This window comes from Miscanthus floridulus, chromosome 3 (assembly GCF_019320115.1).
Source record: "Miscanthus floridulus cultivar M001 chromosome 3, ASM1932011v1, whole genome shotgun sequence".
Classification (NCBI taxonomy): domain Eukaryota; kingdom Viridiplantae; phylum Streptophyta; class Magnoliopsida; order Poales; family Poaceae; genus Miscanthus; species Miscanthus floridulus.
Genome location: NC_089582.1, coordinates 63,112,759 through 63,134,694, shown reverse-complemented (window position 1 = coordinate 63,134,694; position 21,936 = coordinate 63,112,759). Strand labels below are relative to the sequence as shown.

The following is a 21,936-nucleotide window of genomic DNA, read 5'->3' as shown; positions in this document are numbered from 1 at the left end:
GGGCTAGATCACTACCTGTATGTTGCCTGGAGTTCATTTGGTTTGAGCCCTGGGTTTCATTGCTTGGTGAGTGGTGATAATTGCCTACCCTGGTTGTTGGGCGCCAGGCATAGGAATTCGAGTGCCCAAGGCCTGTTTGCTTGAACTTATTAGCCGACTTATCAGCTAGAATTTACAGTATTTTTTTCTCATAACAAAATAGTTTCAGTCAGCTTATCCGCCGAACAGCGCGGAAGTTTCTAACAAGGTTGCCTGGCTAAAATCACGTACTCCTTGGTCTCAGAAAAAAAGTGTTATTCTCACTTTCTAAGAAAATCATTTTTAACTTTAACCAAATATATGTACGATAATATTAATATTTATGGTGCATAATAGTATCGTTAGATGAATCATTGAATATATTGTCATAATAAATTTATTTGAAGATATAAATGCTATTAATATTTTCTATAAACCTATAAAAGTTTGACCAGCGCGCATCCTAGTAACTTTTTTTGGGAGACGGAGAGAGTACTGCTCTTCTAAAGGGGTGTTTGGTTTCTCCTCCTAAACTTTAGCCATTGTCTCATCGGATGTTTGGACACATGCATAGAGTATTAAACATAGACTAATTATGAAACTAATTACAAAGCTTGCGACTAATTTACGAGACGAATCTTTTAAGTCTAATTAGTCTATGATTTGACAATATAGTACTACAGTAAACATGTGCTAATGCCGGATTAATTAGGCTTAATAAATTCGTCTCGTGGAGTACTGACGGATTCTGTAATTTGTTTTTTTATTAGTATCCGAACACCCCATACGACACCCTCACGTGATACCTTATAAATTTTAGTCATCGGATCTAAACACTCCCTAAATAAAGCTGAGTGCAGGCCTAGGCAAGTAACAAACCAAACACTGCCGGTCTCTCTTTCACCCGCTCAGGCACATACCGAGGGCTTAAACCAAACAATTCAGCTGGTTCTTGACTTGCCTGATCAGGCATTTTTGCAACCGCTGCCAGGCATGTCACAGGCTTGTAAAATGCCCAGGCAACTAACTCAGGGATACATCCAAACAGACCCTAAGTGCATAGCAAATGCTACATATCTAGAAAAGCTAAAACATCTTATAATTTGGAATGGAGAGAGTATTACATATCAGTTCATCACCCCAAACATGTGAGCCCTAAGAGTGGCATGTACATCAAACTTTATTTCCTGAGCTCTAAAGTTTGGTAAAATTTTTGATGTAATTAAGAGACAAAAGGCTGCCTAGAATGTGTATGTACACCTTGGAAGTTGGCACCACTTTGCTCACTTCAGAAACACGACACAGCGCAAACCAAATGTGTGGTCAAGCAATCAGAAACTCAAAATCATTGCTGCTGTCCCATTTGCCATTCTTGTATAGCGAAGCGAAGGGCATTGTTGGGAATTAACTCGTGGTGCGTCAAATTAAGGTAGGTCATGGGCGACATTGTATGCCCCCTTTGGATCCAATCTTTAATGGCCTCACCTTCATATGTGAATCCATCAGCGGCAATATGTGGATCTCGCATAATCTCCTGAAACAATGCAATAATGTATATGCAACATTATATTAGTTGAAAGGAATTAAAACTTTACTGGATCTGGTGGCTGACTGTTAAGAGTTGTATGTAATTACTGTGTGGTAAATTTACTGTCAGGCTCATAGGTAGGAGATTGTGATACTAGGAGATCGCAAAAAAAAAAGATTGTTATACTAGGTGTGTATGTGATTGTGATACTAGGTGAAGATTTATTTTTCATCTACGCTAGCTACTCCTGCAGTCCTGCTGAGTACTAGTCAGCTTCAGTTGCAACTGACCTGTGTCATTGGGCAGATGAAATATGATGGTGCCTCTGCCTCCGGAGGATGCATTGAAGAAGGTGGCGGTTCATTCATCATAGCTTGCAGGATACCCCATGCCTCTTTTGCAAGATCAGGGCGATCCTTTCTGTTTAACCGACAACATTTCAGAGCTAGTCTTGCCAACTCCTCGGCGTGCTCAAGAGGCCATTCCCCTGCAGAGGCATCAAGTATCTCATGCAAGGCACCGCTGCTCATGGATGCCTCCACCTCACTCTGAAGGCCAAGTGGACTCTTGCCTGTTAGCAAACGCAGCAGCACAACTCCAAAGGAGTAGACATCATACTGCGCTGTAAGCTCCCCCGAAGCCATGTACCCTGGATCCATGTAACCCAATGTGCCTTTTATGTGGTCCGTTCTGTGGTAAGGGGTGACAGTGGTGTTTGTCAGGTCTAAGGAGCGAGAAATTCCAAAGTCCCCCAGCTTGCCTACAAAGTTAGTATCAAGGAGCACGTTGTCAGGCTTCAGATCACCATGGGCGATGCTTTTCGGTTTGTTGGAGTGGAGGAAGATGAGCGCTGTGCAGATGTCGGCAGCAATTCTGACGCGCATTCTCCATGGGAGTGGCTCAGTGTGTAGCTTGCACTGGAGACGGTCCTCTAGGCTTCCGTTTGGCATGAATTCATAAACCAGCACCTTGGGATCTCTGCACACTCCAATGAGAGTGACAAGGTTCGGATGTCTCATCCTACATAGAATCTCCACCTGCAAGCAATATTTGCAAAAGTCGCAGATTTAGATTCATGTTTCCTCCCATGCAAATAAAGCCTACATTTGAAGTGGATGAAAATTAAATTACCTCAACGTTGAATTCTTTCTCTCCTACTGCACCTTCTCGGTTGAATTTCTTTATGGCCACAGTGGTCTGACGGAGAAAACCCCTGTAGACGCTTGCACATCCACCTTGTCCAATCTCCCTAGAGCCATCAAAGTTGTTGGTTGCTTCTTCAATCTCACTGTAGCTAAACTCTGTCAAGGAAACTTCACCGGCAGAGGCAAAATTTCTGTTGCTATATAGTTTGTGCATCTCTTCGACTTCTTGTAGAGCGTCTTCTTTTTCACGCTGCAGCTCTCCTTGCAGCTGCTGGAGCTCTTCCAAAAGAGAGTTGGTCTGGAGAAGCTTATTCTCCAGTTGTGCCCTTTGCTCATTTGCCTTCTGTAGCTCATTGTATATCTGCAACTTCTCCTTTTCAAGAATAGACTTTTCTTTGGTCAGTTTTTCCTCTACCTCCTTTTTTTCTTTGCGGAGTGAATTCTCCCGTGCTTTGGACTGCAAGAAAATTATTTGAATACACGAAAGATTAGTTGACCATTTAAGAAAAAAATTGCTCATGTTTACCTTGCTGGCATTTGGATCTTTTGTTTTCTCAAAGAAAAAAAAAGGATTCCTTCTATTCAGAGATAAGGGTAAGGGTAAACTTGTAACATTATGATTAAGCAAGAAGAAATTAGTTTACGAAAGCACATAAGTCACCTTCATGGAAGCTTCAAACAGGTCCCTTTCTGCTTTTTGGCGGCCCTCACATGCTTCCTTTCTTGATCGTTCTAGCTCAGTGCGGGCTTGCTGTAGATGCTCAAACACTTCATTATGCATGCCATTTTCCACCTACAAAAGGTTAAGATCTGCTTTGAGTTCAACAAATAACAGAGCACTATCCAACTACTACTAAGTATCTTTTGCAGAATCAAGAATATCAGCCAAATGTTCCATGAATGTTGCAAATTTGCAAATATATGATAGAGTAAAGCAACATATTCTAAGTTCTCAACAAATGGTGAGCCTTTTTGACACCAGATAACACCATCAATCATAACAAGGGAGCTCTCCCGCATATTTACATTTTCTTTAAATCTTGGCATAAAAGATCTACATCCCACATATTTACATTTAGTTACAACCATATAGACATCAATGCCACATGATCAGTAGCATTTTAAGTTTCCATTCCCAAAACTTCAAAAGGCTTTAATTTGTTCTAGAACCGTGGAGAGAAAAAAAGGAGAGTTGAAACTACATCTTGTTTAATGCCTTTGATCATAAAAATCTCTATGGATCAATGATTACATGGAAATTTTGCATGCGATTCCTACATTGAAGAATAATTATTTGTGTATGAATAGGTCATCAGGTATAGTTTAGAACTCATAGTAATTATGTATTTGAGAACCATTTAAGCACAGGGGTACCTGGTACCTGATTTTTTTTTTAACACATAGCAATTGGTTTCAATTGACCTTGTTTTAATGCATAGCAAACGGTTTCAGCTTAACACTATACCAGTAGTTATTTTGGCAAAGCTCATTATTAGTGAACACTACTCAGTTCTGGACTTACCATAGACATTTGTTGCTCTTCATAGCTGATAACTGAGGCCAGTACTGGCGACCCATCTAAACTGTCTGAATCCTTCAGACTTGATGAGGAGGACCCTTCATTGCTCAGGGAGGCTGTAGTTCGGAGAGCAATATGTTGTTTTCGCATGTATCGACTGCTGTGCTATAGGCGACATCCTTTCCACATTGTTTCCTACCGATCCTGACGAGGGGTAACTAACTGAGTGTGACCGTCGAGGTAGGAATGGTTCATCAGGGGAGCCCCTGTAACCAGGATGTCCCTGGTGGCAGTGACACCGATCTCGTAGGTAACTCAGTTTCATCTGAGAGAGTGCTTGCAGAACTGCTTCTAGGTGAATCGGCTTTTGTACAGTCCAGATTAGGCATCCCTGAAATTGAGGATGAATCGACAACAACATTGTTTTACCAGGTTGCCCAAAAAAATGATGGTGAGTCATTGCACAAGTCAGGATTGCTATACAATTTTTGAGCAGCAGGGATGCATGAAGGTCGAAGGGTGAATACCTAGTGCAACCAAGAGACCCTTTGCAAATGAAGAAGATCTGGCAAAATGGTTTGGCTTGTTGATGCACAATGGCTGCAACTTTTGACTTGGGTAATTTCCTCTTCCTGTTCATGGAAATCAACATTCAACAACATAAAGAACAGAGCTGACCTCTAATTTAGACAGGGTGATGGTAACTAATAAATCATATTTTGCTTATAAGAAGTTCAATCACACCTTGTGATTGCCATGTACCATGTAACAAGTATGCAAGAAACAAAAGCACTGGATTTTGTTACTGATACTCTGTTTTGGCAAGAAGTCTCTTTTCTGTTGGCTATCAATCCTGTTGCCTTTCTTGTACTTATTAACATGGAAAGCAACAGATGTGGCGATGAACAAATTGAACATAATACTTTCACAACTAAGACTTTTTAGATAAAGGAAAATAATCTGGCCTCTATGTTCACGCATGAATGTATATAGCCCAACTTTCACAACTCAGATGATGCTCTGATATTCCACTAAACGAAAGATGATGTATTAATATCTCTATAATAATCTATGCAGTTTAGGATAAACTCATGTATGATTTATGATAAAGCTCATCATAGCATTGGAATAATTGTATGTCTGCATACGTTGAGAAGGAAGACATTCCCATGACAAGCTTTGTGATGCGATGCTGATTAATTAGCTCTACAATGCCATTTGCGACATTGTTCTTCTCAATGATCAATGTTTCAGCTTGGACCTGTAAAAGTTGAAGTTTTAGTGGGATGGCACTGGCATATAAAGGAGAGAAAAAAAAAGCACTGCCTAGTTTGTAGTTTATGAGGAACGGCATCTTTTTTTCTTTTTTTTTTTTTTGGGGGGGGGGGGGGGGGGGGGGGATCCTGCCTTAGCAACTTCCTTATTACTAGTTGAGGGTTTTTTCATGATGTACTCTGATTTTTTTCCCCACGAAGTTCAACTAGACCTGATGACACATAGATGCATGGTAGGTTGACCAGAGCGCAGGGATACAGTACAAATAAAGAAATGCTGAGAAGTAGTTGAACTTTACAGATGGCTCAAGGAAATTAAATAATTTACTGACCTTGAGATACGACCTGCAGTGGTTCACGTAGGTGTTCAGAAGGGTGTTCATCTCATCTTGTTCAATTTGCCTGAATGCTTTGAGTTCCTTTTCTTCCAGCTGGCTTGCAAGAACCTTGCAACCTAGTCCTACACACACAGAAATTAACATAGTAGAAAACATAGATCGGTGTTAACTCCATTTATGATTACAATTTTTTGCGTGAAGCGACAGGGCAATAGGAAACATTACTTAGGCCTTGTTTAGATGACCTCAAAGTTCCAAGTTTTTTCACTTTCTCTCCATCACATCAATTTTTGGACGTATGCATGGAGCATTAAATATAAATAAAAAAATAACTAATTGCACAGTTTGGTTGAAATCACGAGACGAATCTTTTGAGTCTAGTTAGTCCTGATCGGACAAGTTTGTCAAATACAACGAACATGCTATCATGTTCAGATTGCAAAAATTTGCAATCTAAACAAGGCCTTATTTTGCAGGCTATGTTAGCTGAGCTAGCTAAGCTATGGAAAAGATACAAGGGCTAGAAATTAAACAAACAAATTAAATAAAGTTGATGGTTTGTTATTTACCGTTCATGATCCTGTCGGCAGGTTGGTGGACATGGAGCAGGACGAGCTTGAGATCGCCGCCGACGAACCCAAGGCTCTGAGCGGCGCCGAGGTTGGACTTGCCATCCTTGAGGTCCTTCCCGACGGCCACATAGAGCTTCCCGCCGCCTCCATCGTCGTCGGCCACCACCACCGCAGCCTCCTCGTCAATGTCTCTGAGGCTGGCGCTCCTGAGGCTACCGCTAGTACCGGTTGACGAGCGGCCGCTCCCTCCGCCTCCGCGCATGAACATCCTCTCGGCGTCCGGCCGAGGCTGAGGCGACGGTGGCAACGGTGGGGAGGGGATGGAATGGGGAGAGCCGCGGGCGCTGACCACTGCCATGTGCCGCAAGTACTTGCCGTTATTACTCTACAGTATTATCCAGCTAGCACTAGAGAAGAAGCAAGCAAGCGCTATACGCGTATATATAAGGTGGAATTTCTAGCGTGCCATAAAAAAAAAAGATCGTAATACCTTAGGTGCCCCTACAAAGTTCAGCGATCTTCAGTGTCATTGCTCTAACTTTTTTTGTCCCCATGCCACTACCATCAGTTTAGACTCTAACGCCGTCAAACTGAAGGTGTGAAAAGTCAAAAATACCCTTATGTCTAAATATGTCATTAATTTTTTTGAGCATCTTAACGACTTCAAATAAAAAAACTTAAAACTAGAAAGTTATAGATCTCGTCGAGATCTATAATTTTCATATAAAAATTATTTTTATTTAATTCCGCAAAAAAAAAGATATGATTTTTCTAAGATATATTAATCATATCAAATTATTTTTTTTGTGGAATTAAATAAAAAATAACTTTTATATAAGAATTATAAATCTCGACGAGATCTACAACTTTCTAGTTTTGAGTTTTTTCATTTGAAGTCGTTAAGATGCTCAAAAAATTAATGACATATTTAGACATAAGGGTTTTTTCGACTTTTCACACCTACAGTTGACGGCGTTAGAGCCCAAACTGACGGCAATGGCATGGAGGGCACAAAAAAGTTGAAGCAGTGGCGCTGAAGACCGCTGAACTTTTTCAAGGCACACAGAGCATTGCGATCTTTTTTAATGGCACACAAAGAATTCCCCCTATATATAATCGTTTACTCCCTCCAGTCGCAAACATAATTCTATCAAGGTTTGTGCTAAGTTAAATTTTGTTAACTTCAATTGTTTATCAAAATTTAATTAAAGAAAAAACATAAGCTTAATGATTATAATTCATTGTGAAGGTCTTGTTTGGCGTAGCTCCTCCACCGACTTCACAAGATGTTTGGAGTTGTTTTATACCAAACAAAATAAAATAAAACAGCTCCACCTAAGGGCGCTTTGAAACATGCTCTTACAACTCGTTCTGGTAAACTCTGCATGTGATTTTGTGAGAAAATGTTTAAAGGAGCTCCACATATGAGCTCTTTGTCAAACGGTTTACGAAAATAGCTTCAGCTTCATTGGTAAAGCTGCTCATGGAGCTGAAACAAGAAAAAAAAAGCTTCACCGGTGAAACAGAGATGTATCAAATGAGACCGAAAACTATTTTTATGATATCCATTTATCATTTTTAATTAAGTAACATATTTTTTTAATAGATATGGCCGCTTAAATTTAAGGAAGTTCGATTTAGACAAACTTAGTCAAAGTTTCTATAGAGATTTATGAGACCATTTTTAATGAGGGTTTCATAGAGGTTTCAAGCTCAGCCCTTATTTGGTTCACCAAAACTCCTAACTTTGGCACTATGCAAAAAGAAGATTTCCCGTCACATCAAACTTACGGTACATGCATGGAGTACTAAATGTTGACGAAATAAAAAATTAATTGCACAGTTTGATTGTACTTTACGAGACGAACGTTTTGAACCTAATTAGTCAACAATTGGACAATTATCACCAAATAAAAATAAAACGCTACAGTGTAGCTACAGTGCCTACGGATTCAGCCGGCGCCGAATCTGGCCGGAACTAAACGCGGCCTCATTATAAATGAGGCGCCACATAGGGAAAAAATGACGACATGGCAAGAAAATAAAATAATATTCTAAGGCATGAGAATTAATTAAAGCAGCAGATAGAGACGCCCATGAAGAAACAAACGAAAAGGCCACTCCTGTCCTATGTGTGCGTCTGCTAGGGTTACGTTGTTTCCATGCTTCTCTTAGCCCTGGTGTTTGGATTCATCGTACTGCCACAAAGATCGCTTCGGCTGTGCGTCATACATCATTCCTGGCTGTGCATCATACATCATTCCTGGCATCATTGTATCATTAATTACTAGCTAGTGCTAAACAAAGGGATTCTATCAGGAGAGAATTAAACCTAATGAAGATGCTACTCCCTTTGTCCTTAAATATAAGGTATTGAGAGTTCCAAATTTGTACCAAATATATAAGGTATTTTAAGGGAACAAACACCCCAAAAAACATCATTCACATACACACCTATCACTAATATCTATCACCAACCCAAATATGGTAATTAGAAAGAGTTATATGCGTGTTGTCTTACCGTATAATATGCCCTAAAAATTTAGAATTTTAATATGTCTTAAGATTACCTGGATACCTTATACTATTTTAGAATTGGGGTGTGCTTTATTTTGCAAATTAAGAAAGAAAGAAAGAAATATGGTTATTGGTCGTGGGAAATTGAATTAAGACACCAATATATAACAGTCTTAACTTCGGTCGATTTCGCGGAAGTTTCCTGTCTTTGTACTTTTCTTGCCGGTCAACAACAGTACAAGTTGGTTTCTCTTGTGCCTGCAGGAACCAAGCTGGCCTGGGAGAATATACCTGCATCTAGTCATTGATTCTGCTCTCGACCTCAGCCGCTTGCTTGCGTTGGAGGCTTGGTAGTGATGCACGTATTCCGAGGCTGATCTGGATGGGTGCTTAGGGCACTCCCAATGCAGAAACCACTATAGTTTTTATGGGCATTAATTGTACTGTCACCTAAGCATTTTGCTGATGTGGCAAGGTAGTTATTGAAGAGAGAGAACAAAAATCATAGAAACCGGGTCTAAGTTATAAACCATGTCTACACGAGAACCAAGACACGAAGGGATGTGATTGGTAGCGAATGGAGAGAGAGTGTATGTGATTGGATAAAAAGTTGTTCTGTAGAAACTATCCATTGGAACCATGGTTTCTATACATAGTGTCTATGAAAATTAATAGGTATAGAAACTATACGTAGTTTCTAGCATTGGGACTGCCCTTACTGCTTGGTCAGGCCAACACTTGGAGCTGCAACGTTTGTTCTCCAATTAATTGCAACGACGCGTTATTACAAGTATATTTATAATATATACTATAGTTTATGCAATGCATTTTAAATTTCTACGTGGACGAACAAGCTGGCAATATACGATGCTTATATATATGATCGTCAGTCACTAATTATGCAATATATATAATGCGGCCATTATATTATCCATGGAAGCTAGGTATATGGAGGAATAATGGATGGGATATTCCACAACGACGACGATGCATATGCCTCGCCCTGCTTCATCGTGTTTTGTTTTTGTTTCCACGGAATGATAACGCGTGTGTCGTTGATGAGTGTGTGTTGAAATTAACCGAAGCACCGTGTGCCCCTACACATACATACATTAATTTATGCAGCCGCCCGGAACGTGTCTATCTCAGGCTATCGACATCACCATCACTCACGGCGTAGCCAAGGCCATGATTTGATTTATTATATATATGGAACTAACTTGCAACTACAATTAGTGGTTGTTGCAATGTTGCATGCCATATGGACTAGCATGTACGTAGTATAGTGTATAAATATTAATTAAGTGATCTATCTCTCTGCAGGGTCGATCAGGTCAACCGAACGACCAATGAGGACGATTTATTTCTTTTACGCACGTCATTTGTTTGACATCTGTTATTTCTTGGACCCATCGGTCGGTCCATGGGTATCGCTAACATATTTTAGTTGGCTGAATATATAGCTGTGCCCGTACTGTGTCATATCATATACACAGTGTGTGTATATATGTGCTTCCTTTCGTCGTCACACATACTGCTACTTGCAATTGCTTTGCGCCAAACGCTAACCTGACTTAGACTGGAGCCATGGATCACCATGCCTCCGTCCTGCTCCTCCACCAGTAGAGAAATGTTTTTTTTTTTTTTGATCTACTTTGAAATTTGGCTTTAGTTCCGGTATTTTTCGCGTTCGGAACTAGAGAAACCTTTAGTCCCAATTGATAGTTTCAACCGGGACTAAAGGTTAACTTTTACTCTCGGTTGGTTTCTCCAACCGAGAGTAAAAGTCTACTCCCGGCTAGAGGTTCCGTCCAGAACTAGAAAGGGACATTTAGTTCCGGATGCTGTCTCCAACCGGGACTAAAGATTCCCTCCTATATACCCCTTCTTCCTCCCGAGCCCAAGCCACTTCGAGCTCAGTGTTCTTGCTTCATCGCCGGCCTCTCTTCTTCCTCATCGCCGGTAATCACAAGATTTCTTCGATTCCTCCATCGATTCTTTGGTTCTAAAGGTTACCAACTTTATACTATCATGTTTCATCAGTAGCATATCTTATTTTATGAACTAGATATATGTGGTTTTTTATGGTGGATTTTTTTATTTGTAAGTCATTTAAGCTCAAAATCACTTTAAAGTTTGCATATTTGGATGAAGGAAGGTTAAAGTAGTTATTCAAAACTAGTATTCAACTTTCATTTCTAGCATGCATAACACACTTTATGGTTTAGAGATATAGAGAATTTTAGAGTTTTTTTAATTTTATTTGTTTATAAAATGAGAAATTTATATTATATTAAAAATGAGTATAGAGAGTAGATGACAACTGCTTCCGGGTCCTCGGCCTCTCATCGGATTCCAAAGCGACTGAGGCCGGACCTCCCTGTCATTGCATGCGGCAAGTGTGAGAAGATTGTGATGGAGTACCGGGTGAGAAAGGAGTGTCCCAACAAGGGCCGTATCTTTTACAAGTGTCTGGATCGCAATGTGAGTTATTTTTGTCGCATTTGATGATTATGGTTAATTTATACTTATTTTCATGATGATTGTGATTAAAGTTCTAATTTTTTGTTTTAATTTCAGTGGGATGACACTGGATGTTCAGGCTGGTACTGGGAGAAAGAGTATGTTGAACACATGCAAAACTCTCTTGCACAGGCGGCTACGACGGCTGATGAGGCAGTGATCCTGCGGAAGAAGCCCATAGATGTTGAACAAACGCATGATCTATCTGTTTTAGTTGAGATTGGTCGCGAAATCCTTATGCTACTGAAGTGTATTTTAGCTTTAGTTTTTTTAGTGGTAGTTGGGATTGTCTACATTGTAGCGAGACTTTCATAAATTAATACCTTGTGTGGTGGCATGCATGTCGTATAATTAACTAATTATGTTCTAGGTTTTAATATGATATGTATGTTATGTAATGCAGATATGCCGGCATTAGATGTACAATGCTGATCGCCGCTCCCAAGAGTTCATTGAGGGCGTGCATTCTTTCTTATATGTGGCCGAGGCAAACAAACGCGATGGTTTCATATGCTGCCCATGTGCCATATGTAAGAATTTGAAGGAATATGCTAGCTCAAGGAGTCTTCATTCACACTTGTTGAAGTCGGGTTTTCTACCAAACTATATTTATTGGACGAAGCACGGAGAAACCGGGGTTGTAATGAAAGAAGATGAAGAAGAACAATGGGACGATGATGACATTATTGCTGAATATGGTGCCTTCAATGATAATACAATGGGGGAAGCTGAAGAAGAGGTAGGGGCAGAAGATGAGCCCGCTGATGATCTTAGTCAGGCCATTCGTGATGCACAAAGAGAATGCGAAAGTGAAAAGGAGAAGATGAAGTTCGAGCGCATGCTAGAGGATCACAAGAAATTGCTATACCCAACTTGTGATGCGGGGCAGAAAAAGTTAGGTACCACACTGGAATTGCTGCAATGGAAGGCAAAGAATGGTGTATCTGACAAGGGATTTGTGGAGTTACTAAAAATCCAAAAGAAGATGCTTCCGAAGGATAACGAATTGCCCACCACTACGTACAAAGCAAAACAGGTAGTCTGCCCTTTGGGATTAGAAATCCAGAAGATACATGCATGTCCTAATGACTACATCCTCTACCGTGGTGAGGAGTACGAGAAGTTAGATGCATGCCCGGTATGTCATGCATCGTGGTATAAGATCAGGCGAGATGACCCTGGTGATGTTGAGGGCGAACGTCCCATGAAGAAAATCCCTGCCAAGATTATGTGGTATGCTCCTATAATACCACGCTTGAAACATTTGTTCAGAAACAAAGACCATGCAAAGTTGTTACGATGGCACAAAGAAGACTGTAAGATAGACAATATGTTGAGACACCCTACTGATGGGTCCCAGTGTAGAGCAATCAATAGAGAATTCCCGGAGTTTGCAAATGATGCAAGAAACTTAAGGTTTGCTTTAAGTACGGATGATATGAATCCTTTCGGAGAGCAGAGCAGTAGTCATAGCACTTGGCCTGTTACTCTATGTATCTATAACCTTTCTCCCTGGTTATGCATGAAGCGTAAGTTTATTATGATGCCAGTGCTCATTCAAGGCCCAAGGCAACCTAGCAACGACATCGATGTTTACCTGAGGCCACTAGTTGAAGAACTTCTACTTTTATGAAATAGACCAGGTGTACGTGTGTGGGATGAGCACAAACAGGAGCACTTTGACCTACGAGTATTGTTGTTCATAACAATCAATGATTGGCCTGCTCTAAGTAATCTTTCAGGACAATCAAACAAAGGATATAATGTATGCATGCACTATTTCGATGACATTAAAGGTATATTCTTGAAAAAATGTTGAAAGGTCGTGTACCTTGGCCATCGTCGATTTCTTCCTACGAATCACCCCCTAAGAAAGAAAGGCAAGCATTTTAAAGGTAAGGCAGACCACCAGACCAAGTCGGGCAACTGAACTGGTGAGGATGTACTCAATATGGTCAAGGATGTGAAAGTAGTATTTAGAAAGGCACATGATAGTGAACCTGTTCTAAACAACACCGATGGTCATGCACCCATGTGGAAGAAGTCCATATTTTGGGAGCTACCCTATTGGTAAGTCCTAGAGGTCCGTAGCGCTATCGATGTGATGCACCTGACGAAGAATCTTTGTGTGAACTTGCTAGGCTTCATGGGTGTGTATGGGAAGCCTAAGGACACACTTGAAGCATGATAGGACCTATGGTGTTTGAAAGAACGAGACAACCTATATCCAGAGAAGACAGATGATGGACGTCATTACTTAAGTCCTGCCAGCTACACTCTTAGCAAAGAAGAGAAGGAAAGCATGTTTGAATGCCTAGCAAGTATCAAGGTACCATCTAGATTCTCCTCGAATATAAAGGGTATAATAAATGTGCTAGAGAAGAAATTCCTAAACTTAAAGTCCCATGACTATCACGTGCTCATGACATAATTGCTTCTAGTTGCATTAAGAGGAATTCTACCTCCAAATGTACGTCTAGCCACCATGAAGCTATGTGCATTCTTCAATGCAATTTCTCAGAAGGCAATCGATCCAATGGATCTAGCTAAACTACAGAATGATGTAGTTCAATGTCTTGTCAGCTTTGAGTTGGTGTTCCCTCCTTCCTTGTTTAATATCATGACACACCTCCTAGGTCACCTGGTTAAGGAGATTAGCATTCTCGGTCCTATGTTCCTGCACAACATGTTCCCCTTTGAGAGATTCATGGGAGTCCTAAAGAAATATGTTCACAACCGTGCTCAGCCAGAAGGAAGCATCGTCAAGGGCTATAGAACAGAGGAGGTCATTGAGTTTTGTGTTGACTTTATTCCTGACCTTGACCCGATTGGTGTTCTTGAATCGCGACACGAGGGGAGACTAAGTGGAAAGGGGACACTAGGGAAGAAAATATATATTGGTACACAGGACAATTATTTTAATAAAGCACACTACACAGTTCTGCAAAACTCCTCCTTGGTGGATCCGTATATCGAGACACATAAATAGTTGCTCCGATCCAAGTTTCTAGGGAAGTCTAAAGCTTGGATTACGCGTTAGCACATGGAAACTTTTAGCGGCTAGTTGCGAAAAGAATGTCAGGGTGGTGAGAGTATTGATGAGCAATTGTATTTGTTAGCTAGGCAGCCATCGTGGTATATCCTCACATACAAAGGGTACGAGATAAATGGGAATACATTTTACACAGTAGCCCAAGATAAAAGGAGCACCAACCAAAATAGTGGTGTCCACATAGATACCACCAACCCTAATGAAAATAAGCAAACATATTATGGCCGCATAGAGGAGATATGGGAACTAAACTATGCACCTACTTTTAAGGTACCTTTGTTCAAGTGCCAATGGGTAAAGACGACTGGAGGCGGGGTAGCAGTCGACAACCAATATGGAATGACAACCATGGACCTCAACAATATTAGGTACAAAGATGAACCGTTTGTCCTTGCTAAGGATGTGAATCAGGTGTTCTATGTTGAGGACATGTCTACAAAAACAAAGAGAGGGAAAAACAACAACGATCCAATCAATGAGCCAAAGCGCCACATAGTTCTTTTAGGGAAAAGAAACATCGTCGGAATTGAAGATAAGTCAGACATATCAGAAGATTATGAAAAGGATGACCGAATTCCACCCTTCACAGTGAACAAAGACCTGAGCATCTAGCTAAATGATGAGGACACTCTGGTTACGATGTGATCATAACCAAGGGATATACGTTAAGAAGAAGTTCACTACTATGCCTTCTTGATATATATAGTGATGTTTAATAGTGTGTATTAGAGATATTATGTAATAATTGTGAATTTAGAGGTGTTTATTAGGTGTTTCCTTTTTTTTCTATGTTCAGATTAAATTTGTGTTTGATGGTGGGATTTCCATGTCGCACAAAGCAAAAAACAAATGCAATGCATCTGATGTGAAAAAATTAGTGAAAAAATTGTTTTAGTCCCGGCTTGATATGGTGATGTATTAGACCTATTATGTAATAATTGTGACTTTAGATTTTTTGTTGTGTTTTCATATTTTCTACGGTTTAAATGAATTTTCAACGTCAATAAGATGTGAAAACTGATTTCCTATCGAAAAGCAATAGTTTTAATGATTTTAATTAAGTAGTACATTTTTGCATGGTGAAAATTATGATTATTATTTACACTATGTTAAATATTTATACGGTAAAACAAAAGAGTTTAGGTTACAGATTTTTCTTATGTACAATAATGCAAAAACCAGGTCCAGGAATTCTTTTTGTATTTTTTTTGCTAATATTTTATTTACTAGGCAATTAACAACTCTCTTCATATTTATATAAAATAAATATATAAAAAAGTGTAAGTGCATCTAGCCCTTTAGTGGGTTTTAGTAAATTGAATGACAACATAATTAAAGGTCTAATAAGTTTGCTAAGTGTTGAACAGGAAATTAAGTCTATTGCATATACTTGTGGGTTGTGTATTAACAAGTATATACAAGGTTCAACTAGTAGGCAAACTTGATGATATGCCAAACTGTGTATTGTTGTATTGGAAGTTTTTGGAAGCAATCTAGTTCAAGCAAAAGACAACAATGCAAATGGAATCAATAAAATGGCTTCTATGTTGTGGGATATCATAGCATCATGTGAAAGCAAACATACTTGGTAAATGACAATGTATAGTGGATATAAGTTGGTCTCTATATTGGTTTGCTTATATGGATGAATATATGAAAGATCAATTGGAATGCCAAGCCAAAATGAGAAGGGAATAAGGAATCATGAATTAGCTTGACCATATTGATGTTGATCCATGTATGTCTCTATGTGAGACAAACTAAAGCTTGATTGATCTCAACATTCATATCTAGAAAATATTCAAGCAAGGATCAAAATATTGATGAAATGTTTTTCAATGGATGCTTAATATAATGTGACTTAAGTATGGCTTGATAGGGTGAAGATAGCAAGGAAAGGGCTTCGAGGTACTAAGCGAAGGTCAAGGGCAAGCAATGGCTTGGCGACCGAGGTACCATAGCTAAGGTGAAGAAGAGAGTACTTGCATTGAGTTGAGGTACTAATCAAGCTATGAAGAGTCATATTATATTGAGGATCAAATCATTAGTGGAAGTGACTTGAAGCCATGAAGGTGAACTCATATGTATGGAAATGATTCAAGTCACATAATCAAGGTATAATGAGACTGAGGAAAACATATTCAATAATAGAAGTCCTTAATTGCCAAATGAAGTGGCAACCAGCTCAAAGGCATTTACATTCTTTTATGCTTTAAATTTGAGTTTAGGAAAAGCCATACTATAAAGAGGGATTCTAGTATAGTTGGTCAACTGTGCAACCAGATGCTTAGAACTATAGATCTATATCCTCTTACCCAGCCAAAGAAGCCAGCCAAAAATCTCTAGATTCTACCTATTTTGGCTAGGGCGGTAGTGCCACCCATAAATGACCGTTGGGTCCCAAGAGGTATAAATACCATTTGGGCTGGCCCACAACGTAGATCCTTCTTCTCCAATGGTTTAGTTCAAAACTGAACAGACCAAAGCTCACCTCTCTCTCCTCCATTGTTGCTCCTTCATCCCTTAAGCAAATCCTTGATTCCAACCATCAAAACCTGAGAGAAAAGGCAACAAAACTCGATTGGAGAGAAGATCCACTGATTTCCAAAGTCTAAGAGCATTTGGTTCACGTTTGGCCAGCGGTTCTAGGGTTTGTTACTCTTGGAGCTTGCTCCTAGCTGGCTAGGCATCGCCCTTGTGCTTGCCAACTCGTGTGACAGCCTTGGGAGGTTTGTAACCTCATCCTGCAGCTAAGAAATTACCCCTCACTTCAAGAGTTCATTCTCTTGATTTGAGAACGAAGGCAAGGCAAGCCTTGGTGGTGAGCCAATCCTTTTGTGGATGCCTCAACAACGTGGACTTAGGCAAGCCTTGGTGGCGAGCTGAACCACGGGATAAATTTTGTGTCTCGCATACTTCACTTTGTGTTCTTGCTGGTTCAGCTCTTTGCTAGCTACTGTTAGGGTTTGGTAGCTCAATCCTCTCTTATATGAGATTTCTATGGTAGCCAGTCTTCGAACTGGATTTTGTCTTTCTGTTGCAGGATTGAGCAGTTGAGAGGGTCAGGTTACTAAAATCTCAACACTATCTGCTTCATTTTTGAAGAGTGATAGTGCCGCCCTATAAGGCCGGCAGTGCCGCCCTATAAGGCCGGCAGTGCCGCCCTCTGTTCTAACAGAGTTTCGAGTTGAATTTGTAGGATTGAGTAGCTGAGAGGGTCAGGTTACTATCTGTAAAATCTCAACGCTGTCTGCTTTATTTTTGAAGAGCGGAAGTGCCGCCCTCTATTCTAACAGAGTTTTGAGTTGAATTTTTATATGCCTATTCACCCCCCTCTAGGCCTCCTAGACGACATCAAGGTTCTTTCAATTGGTATCAGAGCCTGGCTCTCAATTTTGGGCTTAACCGCCTTGAGAGAACGATGTCGACAAGTGAGGAGGTATCTCTAGAACTTTTACTTTTAGATGGCTCAAATTATACATCTTGGTCTGCTAGTGTGCTTGATGTTTTTAGGACCATGGGTCCTCAAATAGAGCAGATTGTAGATGTGAGCATTTTACCTCCTCATGATGATTTGATCTACCTTTCTAGAGAGGAAGTGAAATGCTTACAACTCAATGCTCAAGCTGCTAATATCTTATTTAGTGCTTTGAGTGAAGATGTACTTGATGCTGTCATAATTGGAGATGGTGAACCACTTGGTGATGCTCATATCATTTGGACCACGCTCAAGGAAATGTATGGCAACTCCAAATGTGAAGAGAGCAACCTCTCATTGGAAAACCCACTTAAGGAATGCTCAACTTCATCAACAAATGATAAGCCTCAAGTGATTCTCTCAAAAGGCCTATTTGATCATGCCACATCCACTTCCTCACCAACATATGACTTATTAGATGGTAATGAAATAGTTGGTGAGAACAATATTTTTACATGTGGTACTTCTACTTTCTTTAGTTCTTGTGAGACTAACATTTTGAAGGAAGAAGAAGCTTGTGATTGGTGGAAGCCAAATGATGAATCCACCTTACCAAGAAGCTCAACTCTCTATACCACTTCACATATTGGTCTCATGGCAAAGAAAGAGAAGAAAGTGGCAAGCGAGTGTGAGAGTGAGAGTGATAGTGACAGTGGTAGTGATGATGATGAGATCAATCAACACCTTGCACGTCTAAGCAAGAAAGACAAGTTGATAGTGATCAAGTTCATAGAGAAGATTCAAGAGCAAGAAGAAGATCTCTACAAGCAAGAAGAGCTTCTCGTTGAAAATATCAAATGCTTGGAGAAGTTGACCAAAAAGCATGAAAGCTTAAGTGCTCTCATGCTAGGTTGGTCCAAAGGTATGAAAACTTGTCAATTGAGCAAACTCATACTATTAACTCTCTATCTTGTGTTGCTCAATTAGAAGATCAGAATTATATGCTCAAAGATAAGTTGGAAAGGCTTACTATCAAAAATGAGACTTTGCAAGAAAGTCATGATGGGCTTTTGTGCTCTCATGAGAAGCTTATGGAGTCTCATCTCATGCTAGAAGTTGCTCATGAGGTTATGGTAACAACGGTAAAATCATACCAACCTCACACTCACAAATGCACATATACACAAGTTTTATCTATTTTATCATGTGCTAACAAGTGTTGCTCTCAAGCAAGCCAACCTTCCATTGAGCATATAATTGTAGAAACTTGTGATGATTTCATTGCAAAAGAAAACAAACAGCTCAAGGAAAAAGTTGGAATGCTAAAAAGGGACTTGATTCAATGGAAGGGCAAGTGCAATGCTCAATCTTCTCAAGATAACCATGAAGACATGGTGAAGAAGCTTGAGAAGGGATCAACCAATGCATGCATCAAGCCTTATCAAAAGGGTTACAAGTCCAACAATGGCAAAGTGAAGGGAATACTTAAAGAAGTGCAATCTGTCCAGAATGCAGTAGTTTAGCCAGCTGCACAAACTATGGCAGTGCCGCACCCCAAGGGCGGCAGTGCCACACCTAGACAGAACAGGAAAGTTCCCAAGGCCATCAAGGTGCAATGTCAATCAAAGAAGACTCTCATCACTTGCTTCAAGTGCAAGAAAGACGGTCACCATGTCATAGATTGCCCCTTGAAGAAAGAAGAGAAGGGCGTGAGCAAGATCCAAGAGAAGAAGAAGATGGCTCATGTCAAGTTCTCCAACATGGGACACAATGCTTCTATGTGTTCCAACAAGGTCGATGATCAAGCCACACTTCCAAAGAACAAGACAAGAAGAAGCAAGAGGAAGTGTTATGGTTGTCATGAGAAGGGACATGAAATTGGCTCATGTCCTAATAAGAAGAGTGAAGGCTTGTCATCATCAACAAAGAGGTTCATTAGCAAGGTAGTAAGCAAAGTGCAAGAAGAGAAGGCTAGAAAGAACAAGAACCGCCTATGCTACACTTGCAAAGGAAAGGGACATTTAAGTAAGGATTGTCCCATGGGTAACACTTCTACGCTCAACTTGTCAATTGATTTAAATATGCTTAGGAGGCCCAAAAATGACATTTGTGCTAGAAAGGTGATTGGTTCACCATGTGCTAGCACATAGGCCATTTGGGTGCCTAGTCTCTTGTGACTAACCATAATGGACCCAACATAGTTTGAGTACCAAATTATGCTTAGTAAGTGTTGTAGGTACTTGAAGGTGATATGAAGCTTCGGGGTGCTTGAGCAAGTTGATTGAAAATATTCACTCAAGCTATCAATCAATTCATATTGCATATTCTTATATGGTTGACCCGAAGATGAATCAATGGGAATACTTCAAACTTCATATTCACCTCGTAGAGCAAGATCTTATTCATGTTGTAGGATGTTGCTGCACAAATTTTCACTGACGTACTCCATTGATAAGGGCAGCACTCACCTGTTGAAAATCAGTAGGGCGGTAGTGCCACTCCTAAGGGTGGCAGTGCTGCCCCATCCACCTCAGCAGCAGCTCCTTCAACTCCTACTCCACCACTTCAAGGGCTCAACTTGGAGCCTATCTTTGAACAAGAAGAAGCTAAAAGTCCAGAAGAAGAACAAGGAGGTGTTGAGCATCCAAGGCTACGTTAAACTATACAACGGGATCACCCCGTTGACAACATCCTTGGGAGCATTCGAAAGGGGGTAACGATTTGTTTACATTTAGCAAATTTTTATCAATATTACTCGTTTGTTTCCTCTTTGGAACCTCTCAAGGTAGAACAAGTACTTGGAGATCCAGATTGGGTCATGGCCATGCAAGAAGAGCTCAACAACTTTGAGAGAAATCAAGTGTGGAACTTGATGGAAAGGCCCAATACCAATGTCATTGGTACCAAATGGGTCTTCCACAATAAGCAATCAAGAAAATGGCCATTGGTGATATAAGACCACAAGAAGTACATGCTACAAAAGTGGAAGCTCCTCAAGTTACTGCTGTACCAAATTCCGCTAACAACTCTGATGTAGAGGTGCAGCACACCCCTGCTGCAAATCAGCAGGGTGGCAGTGCCGCACCCAAGGGCAATAGTGCCGTCCCTCCTACATAGTAGCAGCTGACTCCACTCTAGTTCATGGACAAATCTACAACCTTCATATGTGCAAGATGAAGCTGAAAAGACCACCTCATCCATTACAATCGAGAAGGGTTGTAACATCTAAATCTCAAGTGCAATTTATTTGAAACTAAACTCCTTTGTGTCTTGTGTAGCCACTTAGGATAATAGAAGCACTTGAGGATATTCATTGGTTGCTAGTCATAGAATAGTAATATGATCAAAATTGAATTGATCATCCACACCAAGCAATATAGATGACTTGACTTTCCTTTGTGGACTTCAAACCAAGAAAAACAAGATGAAGCAAGTTTATGTTCGTGCACATTATGAGTTGGTTTGATGGATTTAGAATCTTGGTACACATTGGAGGATACAAGTAGATTTCAAAATGGCCAAGAATAAAGAATCAAGCTCAAGTCAAGTAAAGGGACTTATTACTCACAAGTTAAGAACTTCCTACTTGATGGAATCTTGTCATATGCTAGATTGCCAAATTCTCATTCTCATCTTATGGGCATCTACATGCTATAATGGTTGTGAGTATCTCTTGGCATAGTTCAAATTGATTACACTATTGTTGCCATGACCTAGACATAGAGTAAAAATCTCAAGTTCTTAAATGAATAAAGTGCTATGTGAGAAATTCAAATACTTAGAGCACTTATAAAAGGAGACTTTAATCTATGGCTAGAGTTGTGAGACTAATCTTTCTCTCTAAGTGATTTATGTAGTCTCACTAAATGAGAATGTGTTTCTCAAATAGAGTGTGCTATTATATGAAGGCTATCAATCCAAAACCATGTGATGTATTTTCTCTCTAGTTAAGTTGGATTAGATTTATCTATGTTAGCCACTCACCATAATATGGCTTAAATCTGCCCTTTGGACTTAAATGACCAACCATGC

The 21,936-nt window shown here is 40.1% G+C and overlaps 1 protein-coding gene and 1 pseudogene across 1 annotated transcript; one reads left to right on the top strand and one right to left on the bottom strand.

Annotated features, from left to right (window-relative positions):
- Positions 1 to 895: 895 nt before the first annotated feature.
- Positions 896 to 6,785, bottom strand: LOC136545871 (U-box domain-containing protein 33-like; annotated as a pseudogene).
- Positions 6,786 to 17,907: 11,122 nt separating this feature from the next.
- On the top strand, positions 17,908 to 20,054 carry LOC136543819 (uncharacterized). The gene is made up of 2 exons (XM_066536162.1): positions 17,908 to 18,619; positions 19,450 to 20,054. Exons 1-2 carry the CDS (start codon positions 17,908 to 17,910, stop codon positions 20,052 to 20,054), a joined length of 1,317 nt encoding a protein of 438 aa, XP_066392259.1.
- Positions 20,055 to 21,936: the final 1,882 nt, after the last annotated feature.

Bases quoted from the DNA above. Each gene is read 5' to 3' on its own strand.
- LOC136543819 (XM_066536162.1), top strand. From the start codon at position 17,908: ATGTCGACAAGTGAGGAGGTATCTCTAGAACTTTTACTTTTAGATGGC. The intron at 18,620-19,449 runs GTAGTGATGATG...AAACTATGGCAG, and splicing joins TGAGAGTGATAGTGACAGTG to TGCCGCACCCCAAGGGCGGC.